This window comes from Neltuma alba, unplaced genomic scaffold, assembly GCF_004799145.2.
Source record: "Neltuma alba isolate B1F8T4 unplaced genomic scaffold, ASM479914v2 tig00003082_pilon, whole genome shotgun sequence".
Taxonomy (NCBI): Eukaryota; Viridiplantae; Streptophyta; class Magnoliopsida; order Fabales; family Fabaceae; genus Neltuma; species Neltuma alba.
In genome coordinates, this window is record NW_021633133.1 from 477,771 (window position 1) to 501,054 (window position 23,284).

Genomic DNA, 23,284 nt, shown 5'->3' on the forward strand with positions numbered 1-23,284 from the left:
ATTTAGATTGATATGATATCTTATAATATCTCAAATTTGATTTATTAGAATAAATCAAATATAATTCCGTCATATCTTTATTTTGAATTAAATGAATAGGTGAATTAAATCTGTGGGACGGATTTAATATAAAAACCATATTTATTTAATTAATTTCTTATCAGATTACGCAATATGTGATATTGTATTAATTTCGGAATTAATTTAGGATTAATTCCGAAATCCAATATCCTTAGCGTCCTATATATTTGATATTAGGAGCTAGGGTTTTGGGCGTGTGAGAGTGCAAAACGTTTGCAGATAAGAAACGGCCAATAGAGAGACGGTGAGGACGGATTCTCAAAAACCTTAGAAGGACAAGAGGCGCTAGCACGTCGTTCGTGATTGGAACGCTGTTCGTGTGGATACCGGTAGAGGAAGCCGATCTGAGTCGTCGACTTCTCATGATCAAAAGAAGAGCATAGGCATCTCGAACGTCGGAATCCCCGAGCCACCATTGATTCGAATACTGCAGGTAACACCTCTTACTACTTGACTTAAACACAATCAGTAGATCCGGACAAGGAATTGGAAAATTTTAAAGTTAATTTCTGCTGCGTGTCTTTCAATTCCTTACATAAGGAGATGTATTCTTCTCCTTTTTCTTCTTTGTAGCATATCTGATGTGATAAGACCATCTGGGTTCATCCTCATCACCTGATGCTTCCCCCCAATAAGGTGTATCACATTCACAATTAGGGTCACATTCTTCTAGTGCATGATCCCAAATAAAATGACTATTTATGTGAGACACATAACATGATTTGGCATTATATTAAATGCTTTTTAGAAAAAAAAATAATGAAATAGGTTATAATTAATTAACTAAATACTCACAAGAGTTTGAGGTTTCTCCACATAATGGAGCAATCCATCAGTGAAAAGATCAGACACCAACTCACCAAATTAGCTACACATGTGAATTTCATTCCCCAAAAATCAGATAAAAATATTGAGACAGGCTAATATACTTAAACAATTTATAAAAAAATTACACACATAATCAATGGTACAGCTTGTTATGTTTTTTAAACCTTGGGCACCAGGCACATGGCTAATATTTATCTCAGTTAGGAGTTGCATTTAGTCGTAAAATCTCAATTCACTCTGTTTCATATTTTTTTCCAAAATATTCCTATGGATTGCAAATGGTTCCCACTAAGGAATAATTCTAATCATTCAATGCACATAATTGAAAAAGATAGTTAGAAAGATCAACATATATTTGTGACAAGTAACCAACTTAGCTAATTTTCTTAATATATATAAACTATTTATCTAGCTCTTATATTAAACACTGAAGGTATTAATATATATGATTATAAGTATTTGATATATGATGTAATCAATTAAGTGTTGTTAGCTCAGTTGGAGATGACTCTCTCGACATAAGTTTTCCTATCCACAAAATTCAACTTGGTCTGGAATTTTTTTAAAAACTCCATGCAAAATGCACATGGCTTTCAATTTTAATATATTTAATTTATAAAAATATATTAAAATTACTAATTTATTTTTAACTATAAAAATATAAAAAAATAACCTTATAATTGTAAAATAACTTTTTACAAAAATGGACAAAAATAATAAATATTCTATCCCATTCTTTACAAATAATGTTCAATTAAATAACATTATAGGTAATAAAATAGCTATTTCAATTTCTTTTGGATGGATTGTGTCCTCCTCCTCCTTATGGTTTGCAAGCTGTAAGGAAGCAGAGTTTTTTCATTTTATGCATGTGTGTTTGAATTAGGTTATTTTAGATGATTTTATGTTGTACCAGCTACGTATGTGAAAAAAATTTTATTTTGTAAAACATACAAAAATTTATTTTAATTAATTCTAGGGTTTCCACATATCAAAGTATGAAAGGACTTCAATCATTTTCATTCTTATTTATTGTTGTGATGCTTTAAATGTGCTATATATGTTGGATCTGAGGTCAGAATGAATTATTTTTCTCTTCCTGGTCCAAAATTTTATTTTCAGACAGATGATAATTAAGATCATATGCAAATTTATTTGGAGCCTTATAAGTGCCACCAAAGATGAAGAATTTGCATGTGGAGGATGACGATGATGATGCAGGCATTGATATTCTGACAAGGAATTGTTGGAGAGAATAGAATCTTAACAATTTGATTCAAGAAAATAGAATCTTAACAATTAAATAAACCCCATGTTCTTATAATCATGTGACTTCATCAATGAAATCACATGTGCATTACCACCCATCATATGCTTATTCACATAATGCGCCGAAAGAATAAATAAAAGAACTAGATTTGGGTCCAATCTTTATCTTCACATTTTATCAGCCGATGACCAGCTTTGGGTTTTCATTTTTCACACCATCCTTAACTCAGAGGTGTCACTTTTGGCTCTTCATTCCTTAACCTATGAAGAAAAAAAATAAGAGATGAAAGAAAATAAGGGAGAAAAATAGAGGAGGAAATGAGTTTTTCCCTATTTGAATGGAGGGAGAAAGTGAGGAAAAAATAAAATGAAATGTGGGACTCATTTTATTTTCTTCCTAATTTTTCTCTCTATGAATGGGAGGAAAACTCACATTTCTTATGTGCCCTCATCAAATATAATATAATATTCTTACATTTTGTCATTGATGCAAGTTTTATTTTTAATTTTATTTATGGGATGGCCAATTCATAATTCAGCAAAATTATCTCACTAAGTTATGACCAAGATTAGAAACTAGCACATCAATTCCATTCTCTCACATGCAGTACAGAGAATTCGCATAATTTTTTTACATAAATCGAGATGAAATTCTTCTCATATACTTATTTCATACTACTTCCAGTCCTTAATATAAAAGCTAGATAGCTAATTTGAAAAGATGAATGAAATTAGTTAAGTTACTTATTTATAACAAATGTGTGTTGACTTTCTTAAATTATCCTTATTTAATCATGTATATTGAAACTACATTTGGGTGAAAATACCTTACAATCAATAGAGATATTTTTGAGAATATATTATACATTTAGAAGACAAAAAGGATTATAATCTTATATTTAGAACCGCTAACTAGTCTTTATATTTAGAACCGGAGATAAAATTCCGTAAATCAAGATCGAAAAACTGTTTATAAATTATCCTAAACAAACCCTAATGTTCCTCCCTGTATATATGGCAGAACAACTCCATAACCGCTTCTTCCATTCTCTAGCACAGAACCGTCTACTCCCACCTTAATGAAACCAGCTGGATGGAGCACTTGCACCGTCCAGATTATCTTCGAGCCAAACACGATTTTACATCCGGACAACCAAATAATCCAGCAAATATATCCAAATAGAATAGACCATTGAACTTCCCTTGTATGAAACTTCAAAACCCCGTAAATCTCGAACGAAAGTCCGAATAGCTCAATGAGAAGCTGGAAAATGTTCATCTTTTACAAAACAAAAAACAGAGAGAAGTTATTTAATTTTATTATATTCTCAAAAAAGAGAACTAATAGAAGTTGGGTCTAACAGAAGGGATTAGTCCCTCACAACATGACAAATCAAAGTTCAAATCCCCGCTGGTAGAAGTATCCACATTTAGTACCTAACAGTGTCTCGAATAGAATTGCCTTCAATAGGAGGATACTTATGTTTTAGCCAAAAAAAAAAGAGAAGTTTGATGAATCAACCCATTGGTTATGTAAGTTGGGCCAGACAATGAATAATGAGTTAAGTAAGTAGGCTCGACTATAACAAACCTTTGCTGTAACAAAAAAAAAGAAAACAGATACCTTTGGGCTTAGCCTTGGTTCCAGGAAAAAATTGTAAGGCTTTTGAAAACATTATATCAAAAAAAGAAACATCAAAATTCATCACAATGTATCATGGAAGTTGGGCCAGGAAAAGTGGTCTAGATTCAAATTCATATTTAGTATCTGATAATGCCTTGAAAAGGACTACTTCAAATAGAAAGATACTTATGCTTAGCGCACGCACACAAAAATCATCACAATGACAGCTGTCATTTTTTGAAAAATGAAACTGACACAGGCAAACTAAAAGATATTTACACAAGGTTCCAAACAGGAAAAATAAGAGAAAAACATATATAATAAAAAAAAATTTTGACCATTAATGACATTTTGACCATATTAATAAGTTGTCAATCAATGTCTACAATAAAAATATATAACAAAATATAAAAGCATAACAATTTGTACTATGCATGAACTATTGGCTCTAAAGAAGTGCCAGTATTTTGTTTGGGTAGTTTTTTGAAATGTCGATCAATCGTAAGTTTAGCTCCGTGTGGCACTTTAAGCATAAGTGATGAGGGATGATTCTACATTAGAAAAGTTTGATGAAGGTTCAGCAATGAGAATTTCTCCTATTTACCTCCTTTTTAATAGTAATTATTAAATGAAAATTATATTCCAAGATAATATAATATAATTATTATTGAAACATGTCTACATATTTTTGGTATGAGAAACAAGTCTACATTTGTTACCTCAAAATGCCCCATTTCTGGACGTGTTTGGTTTTGGATTTTATAATCATGCCATCCAAGACATTTGAACCCAAATAACCCATTGGTTTGAAGAATAGTATTGATATATCTTATTTTATTAGATTTGAAAATTCCAATGTGATTTTTTTCCTAACACATTGCGGCAAGGTAATCTATTTAATTTAAGCAATTTTGTCCCTCTAATTTATTTATAAGAACAAATTTATTATCTAACTTCAATTAAATCAATCCTGCCCCATTATTTTTAGAAGAATAGTTAAAATAAATTTGACTTCCATTAAATTGTTAACAAAATTTTACTACTTTTTCATATAATCAATATTACGTTTAATTTAACACTCCTTTAACTAACATTAAACAAAATAAATTATTCTAATATAAAGACAACAATTCTAAATAGATTTAAAAAGACTAAATACTTTTCTGGTTCTAAATATAAAACCTTTATACATACTAGTATAAGGGTCTTATATTTAGAATTAGAGGAGTATCATTTGATACCAATATTATCATTCTGTTCATCCTGGGTCATCTTATGTTCATCAAGAAACTACTGAATATATAAAAAAAAAATTAATTCAACACTATTGGGGGGGGTGGGGGAACCAATTCTCTAGAGACTTTCCAACAAATCAACCTCACATTCACATAAATATATGCTTCGCATTTAATCTAAACTTGATAGACAGACCTGAAAAACATTTTTCCCTTCCACAAACTTATTATTACACCCACAATGGTGTCTTGCAAATCATGATTAGTTTCAAATAGAATCTTCCATATTCATATATTTGTGCTTCTACTCATGACATAAACATTAACATTTGAATCTAAAAGGTGGGTCCCCCGCATTATCAAATGTAGGACCTATCTTATTTGTCTCTTATCTCTTTCTTTACTTTCAAGTGCACTATGACTGATTATTCCTCTTTTTTTTTTTTTTTAACCCCTATCTATAGGCAAATTTATTTCTATGAATATAGAAGATTATGAGGCATCTAGTTGATTCACCTTGCTGATACTAACGGTGAATCCATGGTATCATCTGAGGTATCAAAACCAGAATCTTCACTTTTACTCAAAGCATAAACAACATCCACCATGCTAGGCCTCTTTGTTGGATCCTTATGCAAGCAAGCAAGGGCAACATTAAGCACACTCCTGAGACTTTCCATTGAACATGTCTCTCTCAAGAGAGAACTATCCAACCATTCCCTTAGTCTCTTGTTCTTCTCTTGGTCACTACCCAATTCAAAAGCTCTTACCACAGTTGTCCACAAGGGATTTCCTCTATCATCAATGGCTTCTTTGCCTGTGATTAGTTCAAGCAGAACTACCCCAAAAGAGAACACATCCATCTTGGTTGAGACTACACCATCGGCTAAATATTCAGGAGCTATGTAACCTTGAGTTCCCACAATGTGCATTGTGATGGCATTCATTCCGGACTTTGCGAGTCCGAAATTAGCTATCTTGGCTCTCATGTTAGCATCCAAGAGGATGTTGCTACTCTTGATGTCTTTGTGGACAACCCTTGGCCTTGTGTGCTCGTGGATGTATTGCAAGCCATTGGCTACATCAATGGCGACGTGCAGCCTCATTTTCCAGTTCAACCGCTCGGTCCGGTCTTCATGCAACCATGAGTAGAGGGATCCGTTTTCAACATATTCATAGACTAGATAGCAGTTTGCTTCATCGTCGTCAATGCAAAAGCCCTCTAACTTCACCAAATTCCCATGGTTCACCTTCATCGTATATAAGAGGATTGTGCATTGTTAGTCATTTATTTGGGAAAGTTGTTATAGAAAAAAGAATGAAAAGGTCATGTATCAGAGTAAAGAATAAGCCTGTTTGGAGAGAAGCCTAGAATTACTAATGCTATTATTTGATAACGAACCTCCTCTTATTTGCTGATATTTTAACTTAGCTAAGAGCCGTCATATAGGAACACGAAGGAACAAAGCAGAGGCGGCTTTTGTCTCTTAAGGTGACTTTAAGCTAACCTAACCTACTGCTTTATCAGACAAAGTCAAAAAAACCCGCATCCAAAAAAGACCTTAAGCAAATCGAATAAGACAAAGTTGAAAAGACCTTCTTCATCATGCCATTAAATTAAATACTTAACACTCTTTCCTAATCTTATCTAAGCACGTTTTTAAAATATCTGACTGGGTGTAACTTAAAACCACCACTTTCACCAATGATGCACTGTCTTAGATGTATATTCACATGAATCTAATAGATTAAAAGTCAAACCATGGGTAACAAGTGGCAATTTTGTTATTTTCTTACCCTGCCCTATTTCTATATCAATCAGATTAATTTTTGTTTAGTAACCAAGTAACATGGGAATCATTAAATATTTGGTATATAAGGGAATCCACAGGTTTATTCCCTTGGTTTGGTGGAGTACACCGAAAGTAAAGGAGAGGAGGAGAGTGACATAACTCAAAAAATACAATTTGTAGTTTTGCAAACTCTGGTATTATATTAACATAGGAAAACCTTGCAAATGAAAAAACAAACCATTCCGTTGACCTCAATATGAGGCAAGTCACCTCGCTTGATCCTTTCTAATTTCCACATATAACTTCCTAATTTTTAATATTGCATGAAATTTAAGAAGTATTTATAAATAAATTACAGTGCTTGGATTGAATGACAATTGAAGAATTCAACATCTTTTAAATAAAGTCCTGAACTCGAGTCTTGTAGTTGACAAAAACCAATTATGATTTTTTCATGAGGGTTCAACCCAAACTTAATTTAAACTACTTCATAATATCAAATACCACATGGTTTATCAGCAACAATATTGATTAAAAAAAATGCCACTTTTTTTTTTTTATATATTTAACATGATTTGCTTTTAAATCAATGATGGCCTAATATAGCATGTGGCTTCTTATAAATTTTAAAAAATAGAACTTGTAGTAATTTTGTGAAATTAAAACTTTAATTTTAATTTTCTCCACTTTCATCCTAGACGGCCTGGCTTTTTTCCATTAACACGAAGTACTTCATATAAGTGCGTCTGTGTGCGTTTAGCCAGCAAAACATAAAGTCCTTTTGATTAGTCTAGCATATCTTCCTTTTCATAAATAAAAGCGTATTTTAAAAAATAAGTTATAATTTTTACACATTTATTAATTAATTTAATTAAGTTATTTTGTATTTTTTTCCCCGCTCTAACAAGAAATGAAAAGTGGTGAATGGAACGTGTAAACAAATTGGAAAATTAATTATAGTTACCTTCTGTAAGATCTTGAGCTCCTCGTAAGCATTCCACTTCATCTTCTTGATGGCATAGACCTCTCCATCAATGGTTCCTTTATACACAGACCCAAGAATCAAGCATCTCTGATCAAACCCATTTGTGGCTTCTCTCAGTTCTTCATACCCAAAAACCCTATACTTATCCAAACAATCCGACACATTCGCCATCAATTTCGCCTCCGCTTCCTTCGATCCCTTCGTCCCCGTCGCAAAGCTCTGCTTATGCTTCTCTTCATCTCCGACCACCACCGCCAATTTGTCCTTGAATAGAGCCTCTCTGTAAACCCACAGCCCCAAAACCAGAATCAACAGTAACCCCACAATCCCTAGCCCAATCGCCAATCCTCTCACAGTTCCTGTTCTGTCGCGGGAAGTTACAGATGCGGCAGGGGACGAAGCCGGCGGCGCCGAAGTATTAACCGGAAGCTGCGTCAGCACCGGCAATCGCGACACTGGAACGAAGATAGTATCAAATTCTCGGAAATTTTTACGGTTAGCATCGATTATTGACTGCGGTTTCGATCCAAACATGGTGGCGATCGACGATACGTTATCATTCGGTTGAACCACGTAGGAAATCAGGATGTTCTCTCCGTTTCGCAATTGCGTCGTGTTAGGGCACTTGCAGAACACAGGGAACACGGCGCTGACACCGATTGTCAAATTCGTCGGGATAAGGGTGGGGTTCACGACTTCAACGGATTGGTAGGTCGTGAGGTTCCTGTAGCTAAACGAGGAGACTTGGTAGAACGTGTCTCCTTTCTTGATGGTGTAGGAGAGATTCGCATAGGAGATGGCACCGAAGGTTGAGTTGATGAAGTTGCAGGAGCAAAATAAAGGAACGAAGAGGGGTTGGTTTGGGGCTAAAGTTGAATTAGGAGAAGAAATGTTGCTTGGTTGTGCTATCATGGGGCGACTAACGGAGAAGAGGTCACCAATGGAGGCGAGGTCGAGGAAATTAGGAGCTGAAGCTTGGTAAAAGGCGTAGGTCCGGCACGGGTAGCCGGAGCCGGTCTGATTAGCGGGGCACTGGTAGCCGGTGGTGTTGGGTTGTATCTGGTCCTGAGCTTGTGAAGGATGAAAAAGATGAAGGAGGAGGAAGAAGAAAAGAGGAAGATGGGGGGGTATGGAGTTTCGGATTCTCATCATTTTCTGTTTGGATCTTCTTGGTTTTGGGGTTTCTGGTTCTGATTGTTGAGCTTTGAAGTTGGTTGGGTTGTGAGGGGGTTTATATGGAGGAGGCGGAAGAAGGAGGTGAGGGGGGGTTACAGAACAGAAGGAACCGTGGTCAAGATTTTAGTCAACCAGGGTGTTATTGTCCCGTGACGAAACTTGAATTCGACTAATTCGGTTTGCTGGTGTGAAACTGTGAATGGGGTGTAGAGTGGGTATAGACTTGTGGCATTCATATTAGCTTTGTACTGGCATTGGAGGATCACGTGCTCACATTTGAAATTATTTATTATTTATAAATAAATGTTTTATACAAGTTATAATAAAAAAATTTTATATTTATCTCATATTTTATAAATTATTATTAAAAGGTAATTTATAAGTCATTCTAAACAAATTATATACTTAAACCCTCTAGCATCCAATACTTACTCAGATACTCTTTTTATGTTATTCATAAGACATTTAGGTCCCGTTTGGTAGGGAGCATTGAAAATGAGGGATTGGGATTGGGATTGCAATTGAAAAAAATCATTAAAATAATACTTAGCATGAGTAATTGTTTGTTATATGGGATTAGACAAACTCATAAAGGTGGGATTGGAGAATACCACTTCCCCCATGGTATTCTCCAATCCCACATACATGGCTTTGGCTAATCCCATATATCAAACAAATTTCTTATATTAAACACTCTCTTAATATATTTTTTCAATTGTAATCTCAATCCCAATCCCTCATTTTCAATGCTCCCTACCAAACGTAACCTTATAGCTTGAATGTAGAATTTATGCCCCGTTATTATTATAAGATACAACTGCTACAATTGAGTAATTATAAATGTTATTTAAATTTAGTTAAAAACAATAAATATATAAGATATATATGTTTTTTAATTATATTTTTATTTGTAAAAAGAGTAAATGAGAAATAATGAGCAAATATTTATCGTAGAGAGATAATATATTTAATGAGAATAAAAGTATAACAATAAGTTTAAAATTTCAGACAAAGATGATTTTTTTTTCCTTATATTTAGAGACACTGTTAGAAGAGAGAATGTTTTTTTTTTATAAAAAGAGACAGATGGAGTATTAATTTTTCCTTAAAATATAATAAATTTTTAATTTTATTCCCATTAAATATATATGCACTTTTTTTAAAAAAATAACTATATATACTATAATAAATAAAAAATAAAATAATACATTTATGTTAAAATTTAAATGAAGTGATTTATAAATAAGACCCAAAAAAATGTTCTCCCTCTGCTGCATTCTCTTTAAACAAAAAAGTATATACAAATCTTGATGCGGCAAAACCATTAATTTAAATGAGGCGAGTTGAAGTAAAAATATACAACATTAGGATCTTAAATTTAAATTTTAAAAAGTTAAATAGTTTATATGCTCAACTAAACTAGAGCTTGGCAAAATGTATTTTAGCCCATTTTATATTGATAAATTTTGATTTGATTTAAAAGGTTTGACCTAAGGGACAATTTTTTAAGGGGCCAAAAGAGAAATATTATTCATAATTTTAAATTAAAAATGTAAATATAGATAGATTGAAAAATATTTAATATTTACACTTCAAAATTATATATTTATGAATCTAGTTACCTCATTAACAAATCAAATTTAACAATTTATATTTATGAGACACTTTTATATTTATAAGTTAAGTCATATGCTGGCAAAAAAAAGAAAAAGTTTAGTTGTATGGTATATAAGTTACTCTTCTACTTATATTTATAGAGTTGAGAGAGAGTATTTTCTATTTTTAATACAAGCCCCATTATTAAAATTATTATATGAATTTATAATTTCAGTTTTAATATACCACTTCCAGTCCTTAATATAAGAACTGGTTGACTAATTTGAAGAGATTAAGTAAATTAGTTAAGTTAGTTACTTGTTATAAATAGGTGTTGTCTTTCTAGAACACTTTTACTCATTATGTATAGTAATTAGAATTACTACCTCCAGTCCTAATTATAAGACCCAATTGACTAATTTGAGGAAATTAAGTAAATAAGTTAAGTTAGTTATTTGTAATAAATAGGTGTTGTTTTTCCTAAAATATCCTTATTAATCAACTATATTAGCTAGAAATATAATTATTAGAAGGATTATCTTGGAAAAAATGGCTAAATATGATAAACAAAATAGATTGGGGTCTTATATTTAGAACCAAAATAAAAGTCAAACAGTGTCTTATATTAAGAACCGGAGGTAGTACCATTTGATAAAATATTAAACATGTGCAACGATTATAAAGATTGTTTTAAATAAATAAATAAATATGAAAGACAAAGTGGATTGATGTGTTATATTTAGAACCAAATTAAAAGTTAAACAAACTCTCATACTACCTCAGGTCATTAATATAAGAGCTTGTTTGATTTTTTATTTTGGTCCTAAATATAAAATTTCAATCCGTTTTGTCTATCATATTTATCTATTTTTTTAAGAGAGTCTTTGTAGTAATAGTAGTTCCAGCTAATACACTTGATTAGGAATGATATTTTAGAAAAAATAACACCTATTTATTATCAATAATTAGCTTTAAAATTTTTTTAATTTATTTAAATTAATTAATTAACTTTTATATTAAGTACTGATGGTGGCAGTGAATTGTTTTTGCGTTTTTTGGTTCTCACCAAAAAAACAAAAAAGTCATTAAATTTTAGGAAAGAGTTAAACAAAACAAAACAAAAGTAATTATGACGACCTTTTGTGCGGGGCGCAACAATAGGAGCTGCGTGGAAAAACTAAGGGCTTGAACGGGTCACGCTAACAGGTGGCGTTCATTCAATGGCTGCTGCCAACAGCAGAGAGGCTGGCCCATAAGTAATTACCACCCTGTGACTACTGACTCCATCACTAGTCAAGCGGCTTGAATATTCTGAGATCGTGGGCCCCGCAAAGTGACGCATTTAATAAAAAATTTAAAAATGCACTAAAAGTCCAATATATTAAAATTTTGTCTAGTCATGAAATTGATGAGATATTGTTTGTTATTTGTAAATTAACGACTAAAAGGGACAAATTAATTAATTAAATTATGGGAGGGATGTGGTCACCCTGACGTCCGCTTAGGCCAAGTGGATGGGAAGTGGCATCGTTTGACACGCAGGCAGCAAGCACATGAAAAGAATATCACTAAAAATACATATTTTCTTCTTTTGTCTAAGTTAAAATTAGTTGGAAGACTTCCATTAAAATTACAATTTAAATATAAATATTAAAATTATAACAAATTGTACTATATCTACAAATTAAGAATGATAAAGGCTCTCTCTAATAAATGAAGTAAAACAAATTTTTGTATCATTTAGAGAAAGGAGGATTAATATAAAGTCATAAAGAATGATCATAATTACTAAAAATTCAATAACAACTAAGTAACTTGTAAAATTAAATTGTAAAAAATGAAACATGTTTCAACTATTAATTTGTTATTGAGACTTTTTTCTAGTTATTTTTTTAGGATCTTATTATAATTCTTCTCTCAAAAAATCACGTAAATTTTAATGGGACGTTATAAAATTATCCTTTTAACGACTTTGAGGTTGAAAAATGAGTCATGCCATTATTTTTTCTTCCTTTCACACACTTCAATAGTTTTCTTTTGGGAAAATGACAGATAAAGAAGCTCTAAAATGTGAAATGCCAATTTGGAAAGCTAAGGAAATGTAATTACCCATAGGAAAGTCCTTCCCAAATTAGAATTTTGAAATTCAGTGAAATGACAAAAATGCCCTTTGTTCTTTTTTTTTAAAAAAAAAAACTCAACCCCTCACCGGCAACTGGCGACCACCGTCGGCGACTGGCCTCCAGCGGCCACCGACCGCCTCTGGCCACTGGCGCTAGCCACCGGTGTGGTGGTTGCCGGTGAAGGATTTTTGTGACAAGATTTTTTTTTTGGGAATAGGATAATATTGGTTCAAAGTGGCGGGGGTGGGATTTGATCCCACAACCCCTTGGCCACTTGGACCAACAAAAAGATGGCCATTGGGCCATCAAAGATTTCTTAATTTTATAATGCAAACAAAAATATAAGTTAACTCTTTTACTGTGACTCCATCTCGTGACAACAATTTATCTGAGGATGACAAGTCTTAATTGAGAAATAACAAGTCTAAATTTGATATTAACAAAGCAACTTTTCTTTATACATAACAGATAGCAGCATGTGCATTAATTAAAAATGATCATAATTTATTTAAAAATGACACGTCTTTGCTGGAAAATAACAACAATTTATTCGGTATTTCTTGTTATGTATAAGGAAAAGTTGCCTTGTTAATATCAAGTTTAGACTTATCATTTTCTAGTATAGACGTGTTATTTTCAAATAAATTATGGTCATTTTTAATTAACATAGATGTTATTTCTTGTTATGTGTAAGGAAAAGTTATCTTGTTAATATCAATTTTAGACTTGTCATTTTATAGTAAAGACGTGTCATTTTTAAATAAATTATGATCATTTTTAATTAATGCACATGCTGCTATTTGTTATGTATAAGGAAAAGTTGCTTTGTTAATATCAAATTTAGACTTGTTATTTCTCAATTAAGACTTGTCATCCTCAGATAAATTGTTGTCACGAGCTGGAGTCACAGTAAAAGAGTTAACTTATATTTTTGCTTGTATTATAAGGTTAAGAAATCTTTGATAGCCCAATGGCCATCTTCCCTTTTGTTGGTCCAAGTGGCCAAGGGGTTGTGAGATCAAATCCCACCCCCGTCACTTTGAACCAATATTATCCTATTCCAAAAAAAAAAAAAATCTTGTCACAAAAATCCTTCACCGGTAGCCACCACACCGGTGGCCGCCAACAAGCATTAGCTCTCCCTGAAAAGGAGGTGGACTTCTCTATAGGTAATTACATTTCCTTAGCTTTTCAAATTGGCATTTCACATTTTGAAGCTTCTTTATCTATCATTTTCCCTTTTCTTTTTGATCCTTTATTTAATGGGAGGAACTCAGACCCCACCAAAGGTTAAACATATAATCTCATATTTGAATTAGACTGTCAATTGAACAGCTACGTACTTTTAACTATATGTGTACCTATGTAAAATTTGAAATATAAGTCATTATTATGAATATTATATGAGTGGATGCCTTCTCATAGGATTCCTCACCTCCAAGTGTCATAAATTATATAACTTCCCTAATAAATGACTTGAGAAGAGTTTCTCATTATTAATGCCATTATGATATTTTTTTTTTATTTCTTTGTAATCCTAGCATAAGACTTTAATGCTTAGAGGCCTATAAATAAAAGCTATGCATAAGACATTTGTACCATGAAACAAGGTGAATGAGAAAAGATCGTTGTCTTCTCTATTTTTTGTTTTCTTTTCTACTCTCTTTTTTCTTTCTTTTTTTCTAGTTTTATAATACGTTATCAGTACGAGCTTGCTCTGAAAATTTGAGGTATAAACGCTTTGTAAGATAATATATTCTTCTCATCATCTAATTATCTCCTTACTCAATAATCATATATATATATATATATATCTATACATTGTCTACATATTAGTTTTATATTATCTCCTTTCTCAATTACTTTGTTTTTATATTATATAATGTTATTCTATTGTTCTTTTCTTTACATTTTAATTTTATCATTACATTATGTATTTTATTTTATTTGTTTTATGTTATTTATGTTTTTTTTATAATTGATGTTATTTTATTTGTATTATACTAATTCTCATATACATATACATGTGTGTATAATTTATATTGCTTAAATTTTCTTTTCTTTCATTATATTTGTTTATATTTATTTATGTTGTTTATATAATTTATTTATAATAATACCTAATAGTATTATATGTGATTATATAATGTAATTTATATAATTATAGGTTTATTTTTTATTTATATTATAAATCTGTATTTATTTTACTGTATCCTGATCTTTGTTTTTAATTTAAATTGTTATTATATATTAGTTATTTTATTGTGTTATTTATATATCAATTCATAGTACCCCGCTTCCCCCTCCCTCTATAGAAATCTATATATATATATATATATATATATATATATGTCTCTATATTATGTATTGTAGCTAATTATTTGTGTTGTTTATCTTTTCCATTCTCATATGTGCTTATTTGTTATTATTTATTTATTTTTGCTTATAATTTTGAAGGAATAATTTATTTATGGGTGACTTTTGAATCCTAATATTTTATTTATTATGTTTTACTGTTCATCAATTTTATTATAATTCTAATTTTTGTTACTACCATTTTAGTTTATTCATGGCCAATCTTACCAAACTCGAATTTACAGCCCTTGATATCATGAGAAAAAACTATTTGTCTTGGGTTTTAGATAATAAAATCTATTTAGATGCCAAAGGTCTAGGAAATGCTATTTTACCCAAAAATGAAGCAACTAACCAAGACAAAACTAAGGCCATGATTTTTTTATGTCACTATTTACATGAAGAGTTGAAAGCCAAATACCTAACAGTGAAAGATCCGTTAAAATTGTGGAACAATTTTAAAAAAAGGTATGATCATCAAAAAAGGGTAATTTTGCCTAAAACTCATTATGAATGGATACATCTGAGGCTCCAAGATTTTAAAACTGTGACTGAATATAATGAAGCAGTTTTCAAAATAAGTTCTCTATTAAAATTATGTGGTGAAAAAATATAGTTGTCAACATCATTTTTTCATATAATATTGCTATTAAAATAATTAATCAATATGGGGATCTTGTACTTACATCAATTGAAGAATATAGATATAAAGATGATTGGCCAAAATGAAAAAATGCGATTTAAGAAGAGTTAAATTTACTTTCAAAACGTGAAGTTTTGGACTTATAATCCACATATCAAATGGTGTAAAACCAATTAGGTACACAGACGGGTTTTTGTGTGCAAATGAAATGAGAAAAATGAGATCATTAGATATAAAGCACGGCTTATAGCATAAGAGTTTTCACAAAGACCTTGTGTTGATTATGAAAAGATATATTCTCCTGTGGTGGATGCAAATCACTTTAAGATATATAATTAGTTTGGCGGTTTATAGAAAATTTGAAATGTATTTAATGAATGTTGTTACAGCATATTTATATGGTTCTTTAGATGCTAAAATTTATATGAAAATCCCTAAAAGATTTAAATTGCCAGAAACATGTAAGAATTCATGAGAAAATTATGCAATTCATTTGCATAAATCCTTATATGGATTAAACAATCTGGAACAATGTGGTATAACGGACTTAGTAAATATTTATTGAAAGAAGGTTACAAGAATGATCGAATTTGCTAATGCGTTTTTACTTACTGTCTTATTTATAAACTCTATCTAGGATTTTTTAATTTTTCTCTAATTTTTGTTTTTTAATTTCCCTCAATTATGACTCATAATATAATTTCCTATTTAAGCACCAAATTATCAACAAATTGTGATTTTTTATTTTTATTTTTGTTTTTTTTCAAATTTTCAAAATTACAAGCCCAACAGATATTTCTAAATTGAGGAGTTAATCATCTTAAATGAGAAATTTGATTTTGATTTTTTTTTAAAGTCCATCCTATATTTCCTAATTTGAGGGTCAATTGGCTTTTAATTTTCATCTTTTATTTTATTACTATTCATTGTAAGAGGGATATTTTTTTTAAATTTGTCACAGGGTGGATTTCTCAAACTTAGTTTCTAAGAAAGAATCAAGAAGGTTATTAATATTTTATTATTGTTTTATTTCTTTTATTTATTTTTTATTTACATTTAATATTTCTTGTGAGGCTCGGATAAAATTGGGTGTTTACTTCTCTGGTCTCCTTATTTCTTCTAGTTTTATAACAGTTATGACATTACTAGCTTATGAATAATATGTCTTTTTAAATTGTATTTAAATTGCATCTCATTCCAAATTTAAAAAATATAATATAAAAAAATAACTCAATATCACTTTCTATTTAACTTCCACACAATGGCGGGTTAAATTGTGATTAATGATTAATCCATAGTACATAATACCAGATTAAGAAAATTAAATAAATTATTTAATTATATCAAATTACTTGACCTCCTTAAATTATCATTGTTATAATATTAAATTATAAGCTAGATAAATTAATTTAAAAAAACTAATAAATATGACATATAAAATAAACAAAGATACTATATTTATGATTAGATTCAACCTGGTTTTATATCCTTATGCTTGAAAATATAAGTATCAAATTTTGGAAGGGATTTTTTTCTATAAGATACAATTTGAACTTGTCTAATCATTTAATGTATTTTTTTTTTCATTTTTACCTCTAATTAATTGTATGTCTCTCACACATTTTTTTCACTTATTCTCCCATATATCTTTTTACACTTATTCTCTCTCCCACAGTCCCACTTACCTTCTCCATAAATTAGGGTGTTTTAGAAAAATAAATTATATATTTATTGTTTTAAACTAATTTCAACCGATTCTTTTGAGTTATGTTATTTAATTATTTGATGTTTATATGTTGAAATTAAACAAAATCATGTGCCTGGAAAGAAAACTTTATTCCATCAAGAATGACGTGGATTTGAAATTATGAATTTGGAGAAGAGAATGCCGTGATCATAAAGGATGTAGGGGCAAGTCAAGTTGACCAGCTGGCGCTCAAATGTCAAAATTGGCAGCGACTAATGGGTTTGAACGCAGTGGACGTGTCACATCAAAAGAAATATCTAAGCGGTGGAGAGAAAAAGTGGCTCATAGTGCCCGTTTGGATGAGCGATTGGAAAAACTGCTTATTAAAAAAGCAACTTATGGATAAGTAAAGTGGGGTAAAAGCTAAATTGGATAAGTTGAATTGTGTTTGTATTGGAGTTCAAAAAAGCCCGTTTGCAAAAGTGAGATTGGCAAAAGGTTGTTTGGATTAAGATTGAGTAAAAGTAAGTTTAATTGTAAAATGACCAAAATAGATATATGACTTTATTAGATAATGTAAAATGAAAAAAAAATTATAAATTTACATAATACCATAATTTTAAATTATTTTAATTGGAAGAAGTTAATTTTAATGAAATAAATATATTTAGCTTAGAAAATTTACAGAACATATTTTTTAATATGGAAATAATTTCTAAATTTATATTTAATTCAAATAAAAATTTCCTAATATATCAAAATCTGGGCCACGTAACTTGCAACAGAACCGGTCAACTCTTGCCTTGCTCTCGATGGTGTGATGGCGGGCGGCAGTTGATTAGGCGACGACAAGACAAGTTGGACGAGAAGAGGAAAGGAGTAGATGAAGGGGCAAAAGAATGGAGCCAAGTGAGTGGAGAACAGGGGCAAAGAGTGGGAAAGGTTTTTTCTGAGAATAATTTATTGTTTTAACAGTACCTTACCGTCTATCTGTAAGCACGACGAAAAAGCCATAAGTAACTCTGAGGAGCTTAACTGAATCGGGCTTATGAATTCAGCTTTTAGCCATAAGTAGGATAGATAATAAGCTCATCCAAACAGGGAGCTTATAAGCTGAATAAGTTACTTTTAAGTTCTTCAAATGCTTGAACAAACAGGCCCATAATTAGTTTCTTTGTTATCTAGTTTTCAACTGCGTAAAATTAAAAAAAAAATCATGAGATTCAATTTAGTAAAAAAAATTAGTCTCTCACAGTATAATGAACCAAAATTTAAATATCTGTTTTTTTTAACGGTATCTTGAGTAAGATTATTTAGATGTATATATATATATATACACACACATATGTGTGTGTATATAGTTTAAAAAAAGTAAAAAAAGAAATTAAAACCTCATTTTGGGAGAAGTTTATTCAGTCATGATAGCTTTTGAAGAAAAATTGAACTTTTGAGCATTCGCTTCTGTATCCACTGAGCACGACCTTGACTATCTCATTCAATTCATATATCTGAATTCCTACTGGTGATTCTTCAAAGTTGCCTTCCATCATCAGCCAGCAATTATTACAAAGATATTTGGGGAAATTAACAAGAGAAAATGACAATTAAATCCCACCTAAAGGAATTAAATACAATATTTTAAACTCATAAAATTATTCTGAGATCTCAAGAGATTTTTTTACAATAAATTTATTTGTTTAATTATCAAAATTGTTCTTTTTTTTTAAGTTTGTATTAATAACTGAAAGAGCAGTTATTGACAACTTAAGGTGTAAAGATTAACCACTATCGTGGTAAGTATTGACAACACATTTTCTCAGGACATTACAAAATGTAATGCATGAGTTATCAATACCTGCCGTTATAGTTGTTAATCGTTGCATCTTAAGTTGTCAATCGTTGTTCTTTCAGTTGTCAATGCAAACTTAAAAAAAAAAAGAGTAATGTGTTAAGTAAACAAATAAAATTTATTGTAATAAGATCTTTTGGGACTTCAGAATAATTTTATGATTTTAAGAAACTTTTTGTATTTAATTTTTTTAAGTGAGACCTAATTATAATTTTTCCAAATAACAATGACTAAAAGAATTCATAATTTTGTCTTATTGACGTTGACTAGGTCATAAATTTAAAAGGAAATTAAATTTTGGAAGTTGAAACAGAAGTTCTATGCCATGAAGTTCACTCACAAAACTAATTTTTTAATTATGAACTAATTAATATCAATATTATGTAGTAAAATATTAATTTGGTGATTTCAAATGACAAACTACTAGGTGTCCTCAAATATGGCGCATATGTAAGGGTTTATATGAATAAGGCTTCGCAGAAAGTAATATAAATGGTTCTTGACAAGCAAAATTATCATTTTTTTCAAGTATTCAAGGAGAGGATGTCATTAACAACATTACTCTATGGAGCTCACATCTTGTTTTTACATTAAACCCCCCCCCCCCAAAAAAAGAAAAAGAAAAAATATATTACTTTCAATGTTTAATATGAGATTTATTAACGCAAACTTTATACTAAGGATTCATTTTCACATATATAAAAAATTTGGATTGCATGAAAGGGTGTTCTTCCTTCATTTCTTTGCGGAAAACTTGAATGGTCAATGCAAGGCAACATATTGAATTATTTGCGTGTGTTTTTTAGTTGAGCTACCCATCATTAGTTCATGTTTTGTTTTTAGCCGAGGGTGTTTAGAAAACGAAAGGATCAATTAAGAAAAAAGCTCTTTATCTCATATAATGCAAAATCACTCAAAATAAATTAATTCAAATATACCAACAAGCTATTAGTTAAAGTTATAAGCAGCCTTATTCTCAAAAAAAAAAAAAAACGCAAGCTCGAATCCAAAAAGCATATTTATTGGAAGAGACAAAAATTGTTTGCGCTCTAAGTCTTTTAAAAGAAGAAACCCTCTATCAAATAAAAAAATAATAATTCAAATAGCAAATGCGATGATGATCGGAATCTCAGAAATTTCTCTTACGAAAAGCAAGCATTCTCAGATACTTTCTAGTCGGTCATTGTCAATCTATGGGAAAACATCAAGCTGATAAGCTTTTCACGGAATTCAACCAAAAGCAGGAAAAAGCTAAAGAGGTTCCATTAATTGCATATAAGCATTGATTTTTAGGGCCGAAAAAGAGGAGCCCATATTAACTTTGACACTTGGAATTTAGTATATTTTGACTGGGTTTTCTGGGTACTAAAGAATTAATAATACAACAAAACAAAAACTATACACAGATAGAAAACAAGGCAGGGATGGAAAAACCCTAGTCAAGACGGCAACAGAGTCCTGGGAAAAGAGAAGGGAAAACGAAACAAATTTAGTATGGCTTTCATGCTTAATATATATACTTATGAATAATCAACTGAAATAGTTATCTTGTCATTATGTCATCCTTCTTAACAGTAAAGTCCCACAGGTCCCCATATTTCTCATTGAAATCCCATATGTCCATGGTATTATAGTCATTGAGCAACTTGTCCCGAGCTCCCCTTTCCATATTGTATATCTCAGGTTCAAAGTGGTGGGGTTTGTCAGGTTTATCCATCTCAATGATGCAAAATATTGCCGTGAATAATCCTGTTGCAATGTATAAGTACTCCCCCTGAATGACACATGATGAATATGATTATTTCTTAGCAAAGTAAATTGCAAAATTGCTTGTTATTCCCAGGTAGAGTAGCCTTTGATTCGGCTGTATAACACTTTATCAAGCGTCTAATTAAATTTAAAATTTAAAATTACCGGAACATGGAAGACAATCCCAGCAACGATGGCTGGAGGGTAAAGCCATGAAATAAGCCCTGCAAAGAAATGGAAAAAAGAGTTCGTAGCCGAATATGTTAGGATTTTCAATCGGAAAAATCTTGTGTGTGGTTTCTTGCTTCTTTGGCGTTTGTTGTTGATGAGTTGTTTAATAAAGTAATGATATACAATTGGACTGTTTTTTGAGGAACTTCACCTAAATATATGTCATATGGAAAATTGTAAACTACTGAAGACGTGGGGGAATCGCACCTTGAAATCCTGTGGGGGGTTCTGCTGCTGCTATCTCTTCAGCAAGTAAACCCCAAAATGTTCCTGAAATGAGCCCATATTAGTTAGCCATCAAAAGTTGCCTTCTTCAGGAATAAGTCTTTCTCGACCCTGAAGAGTAATGGAAGCTGCTTGTTTCCTTAATTCAGGAGCACTTCTCGAATGATGTATTATAATTACGTAATGTTCGTCATTAATATTAACCATGCCATTTTAAACTGTCATTAAAACTGATTTCTGCTGCCTGTAACCCGGAATCAATCAGTTTCTGAGGTCTTCTCAGTGCTTTACTTAACTGTCCCAGCGAATTATTTGCTTTCATCCTTAAGTAATGAGATCTTTCCATGATAATTTTCTAGGAAGTGTTCCTGATTCTTGAAACATCAATCTATCTTTAATTGGTAGTGATGCATTACAGAAGAAAAAACCACGACGGAAGATTCATTAACACTCAGTGAGACCCAGATCAAAGTTCAACTGGGATCTCGAAGTTTGGGCTGAATGCTACAAATCAGTTCAATCTTCATTTACATATGTTCTGTCTTTCTAGAGGATGTTAATATGTATAAATAATTATCAATAGGAGTAAATATTGTTTTGCTCCTTTTTTCTTTCTTCTAAGGAAATTTCCCAGTTCCTTCGACTCAATAGTCTAATTTCTGACTCTAGTCAACAAAAGCCAGTCCCCTCGAATTTTCTTTACATATAACTTGCATAGCATTCATAAGATCAAACTTTTCCATCAAAATATTACGACTAAAATACCCAAACACTTAAAATATCAGATGTCATAATCAACTGTAATAAAGCTAAGTATCCTCCATCAACCACATCTATCAGTACGAAGCATCAGGTCACACGAACATTGTACTAAAGCTCACGAGTGATTTAAAGTGACACAGCTCTCTAATATAGATATGACCTTATGTAAGGCGTTGGTACATCACTTTTCGCAAATTCTTTATAGCATAAAAAAGAAGGGTAAAAACATTGAACCACAGGAATATTCAGTAGATTAGCCAACAATAAAGTACACATTACACAATAAACTCTTATACCTTTTTTCTCTCCTTCGAAATAAGTATGGTGCCCATCATACTCTCCGTACTTGAAATCTTCCTGAAGCATATCCACAATAAAAATCAAAATCAAATCCAAACGCCATAATCCCCAAATCTAATTTATCACTCACAGTGTGCCATTCCCAATCCATAGAGAAAACTTATGAATTATAACATACAGGGCTTATGCTATTAGTTTCCCAACGATCTGGGGGATCTTCACTGATATCGGGTTCAATCTCGGCGAAACCCGCAGCATTCAACCTCGTCGACGAGGGGCTGCTTCGAGCTCTCAAAACTTGTTGCAATTTGAATGGTGCAGGAGCTGATGCAAATTTAGGGTTGATGGGAATTGAATTTGCAGAGAGAACTGAGAGTGAAGAACGAAGCGCCATGCTTGTGTTTGTTCATCTGTTATCCGTTATGTTGGGCTTTAAATTGCTCGCGCTTCGCTTATTATTCGTATTACCACTTGGATTGGATATACAAATGCGGACACGTGGCACCTCATGCTTCATCTCCGTACTTTATTTTGCAGAATATATCAGGGAGTGTTTAAGTAAAAATTAAACCATAGTAATTTTACAATATACAAAATAAATATGTGAGAAAAGTTTTATTTTAACGTATACAAAAATACTTTTTAAAAAATACTTTTAAGAAAGCCAAACACCCTTTAAAAACAAATTAAATATTAAAAAATGTACAACAATGACCGGAGACTTTGTTTGGAACAAAAATAATACTATTATTTATTAAATTTTAATTTTATTT

General features: G+C 31.3%; 2 protein-coding genes and 1 pseudogene across 2 annotated transcripts; 1 reads left to right on the top strand and 2 right to left on the bottom strand.

Annotated features, from left to right (window-relative positions):
* Positions 1-5,160: 5,160 nt before the first annotated feature.
* On the bottom strand, positions 5,161-9,206 carry LOC114740216 (serine/threonine receptor-like kinase NFP). The gene is made up of 2 exons (XM_028928334.1): positions 7,795-9,206; positions 5,161-6,287 (listed from the first exon to the last, which is right to left on the bottom strand). Exons 1-2 carry the CDS (start codon positions 8,965-8,967, stop codon positions 5,550-5,552), a joined length of 1,911 nt encoding a protein of 636 aa, XP_028784167.1. The 5' UTR covers positions 8,968-9,206; the 3' UTR covers positions 5,161-5,549.
* Positions 9,207-20,787: 11,581 nt separating this feature from the next.
* LOC114740248 (photosynthetic NDH subunit of subcomplex B 5, chloroplastic-like) lies at positions 20,788-22,905 on the bottom strand. Its single transcript, XM_028928368.1, has 5 exons — positions 22,690-22,905; positions 22,508-22,568; positions 21,432-21,494; positions 21,159-21,217; positions 20,788-21,018 (listed from the first exon to the last, which is right to left on the bottom strand). Exons 1-5 carry the CDS (start codon positions 22,903-22,905, stop codon positions 20,788-20,790), a joined length of 630 nt encoding a protein of 209 aa, XP_028784201.1.
* A 94-nt stretch (positions 22,906-22,999) lies between these two features.
* The window catches only part of LOC114740249 (acylamino-acid-releasing enzyme-like), a 41,794-nt pseudogene continuing 41,509 nt past the window's right edge, over positions 23,000-23,284 (top strand).

Coding starts and splice junctions, on each gene's coding strand:
- LOC114740216 (XM_028928334.1), bottom strand. CDS start 8,967: ATGATGAGAATCCGAAACTCCATACCCCCCCATCTTCCTCTTTTCTTC. Junction 6,288..7,794: donor AGCTCAAGATCTTACAGAAG/GTAACTATAATT, acceptor TATACGATGAAG/GTGAACCATGGGAATTTGGT.
- LOC114740248 (XM_028928368.1), bottom strand. CDS start 22,905: ATGGCGCTTCGTTCTTCACTCTCAGTTCTCTCTGCAAATTCAATTCCC. Junction 22,569..22,689: donor AAACTAATAGCATAAGCCCT/GTATGTTATAAT, acceptor GATATGCTTCAG/GAAGATTTCAAGTACGGAGA. Junction 21,495..22,507: donor TTTCGAAGGAGAGAAAAAAG/GTATAAGAGTTT, acceptor GGCTCATTTCAG/GAACATTTTGGGGTTTACTT.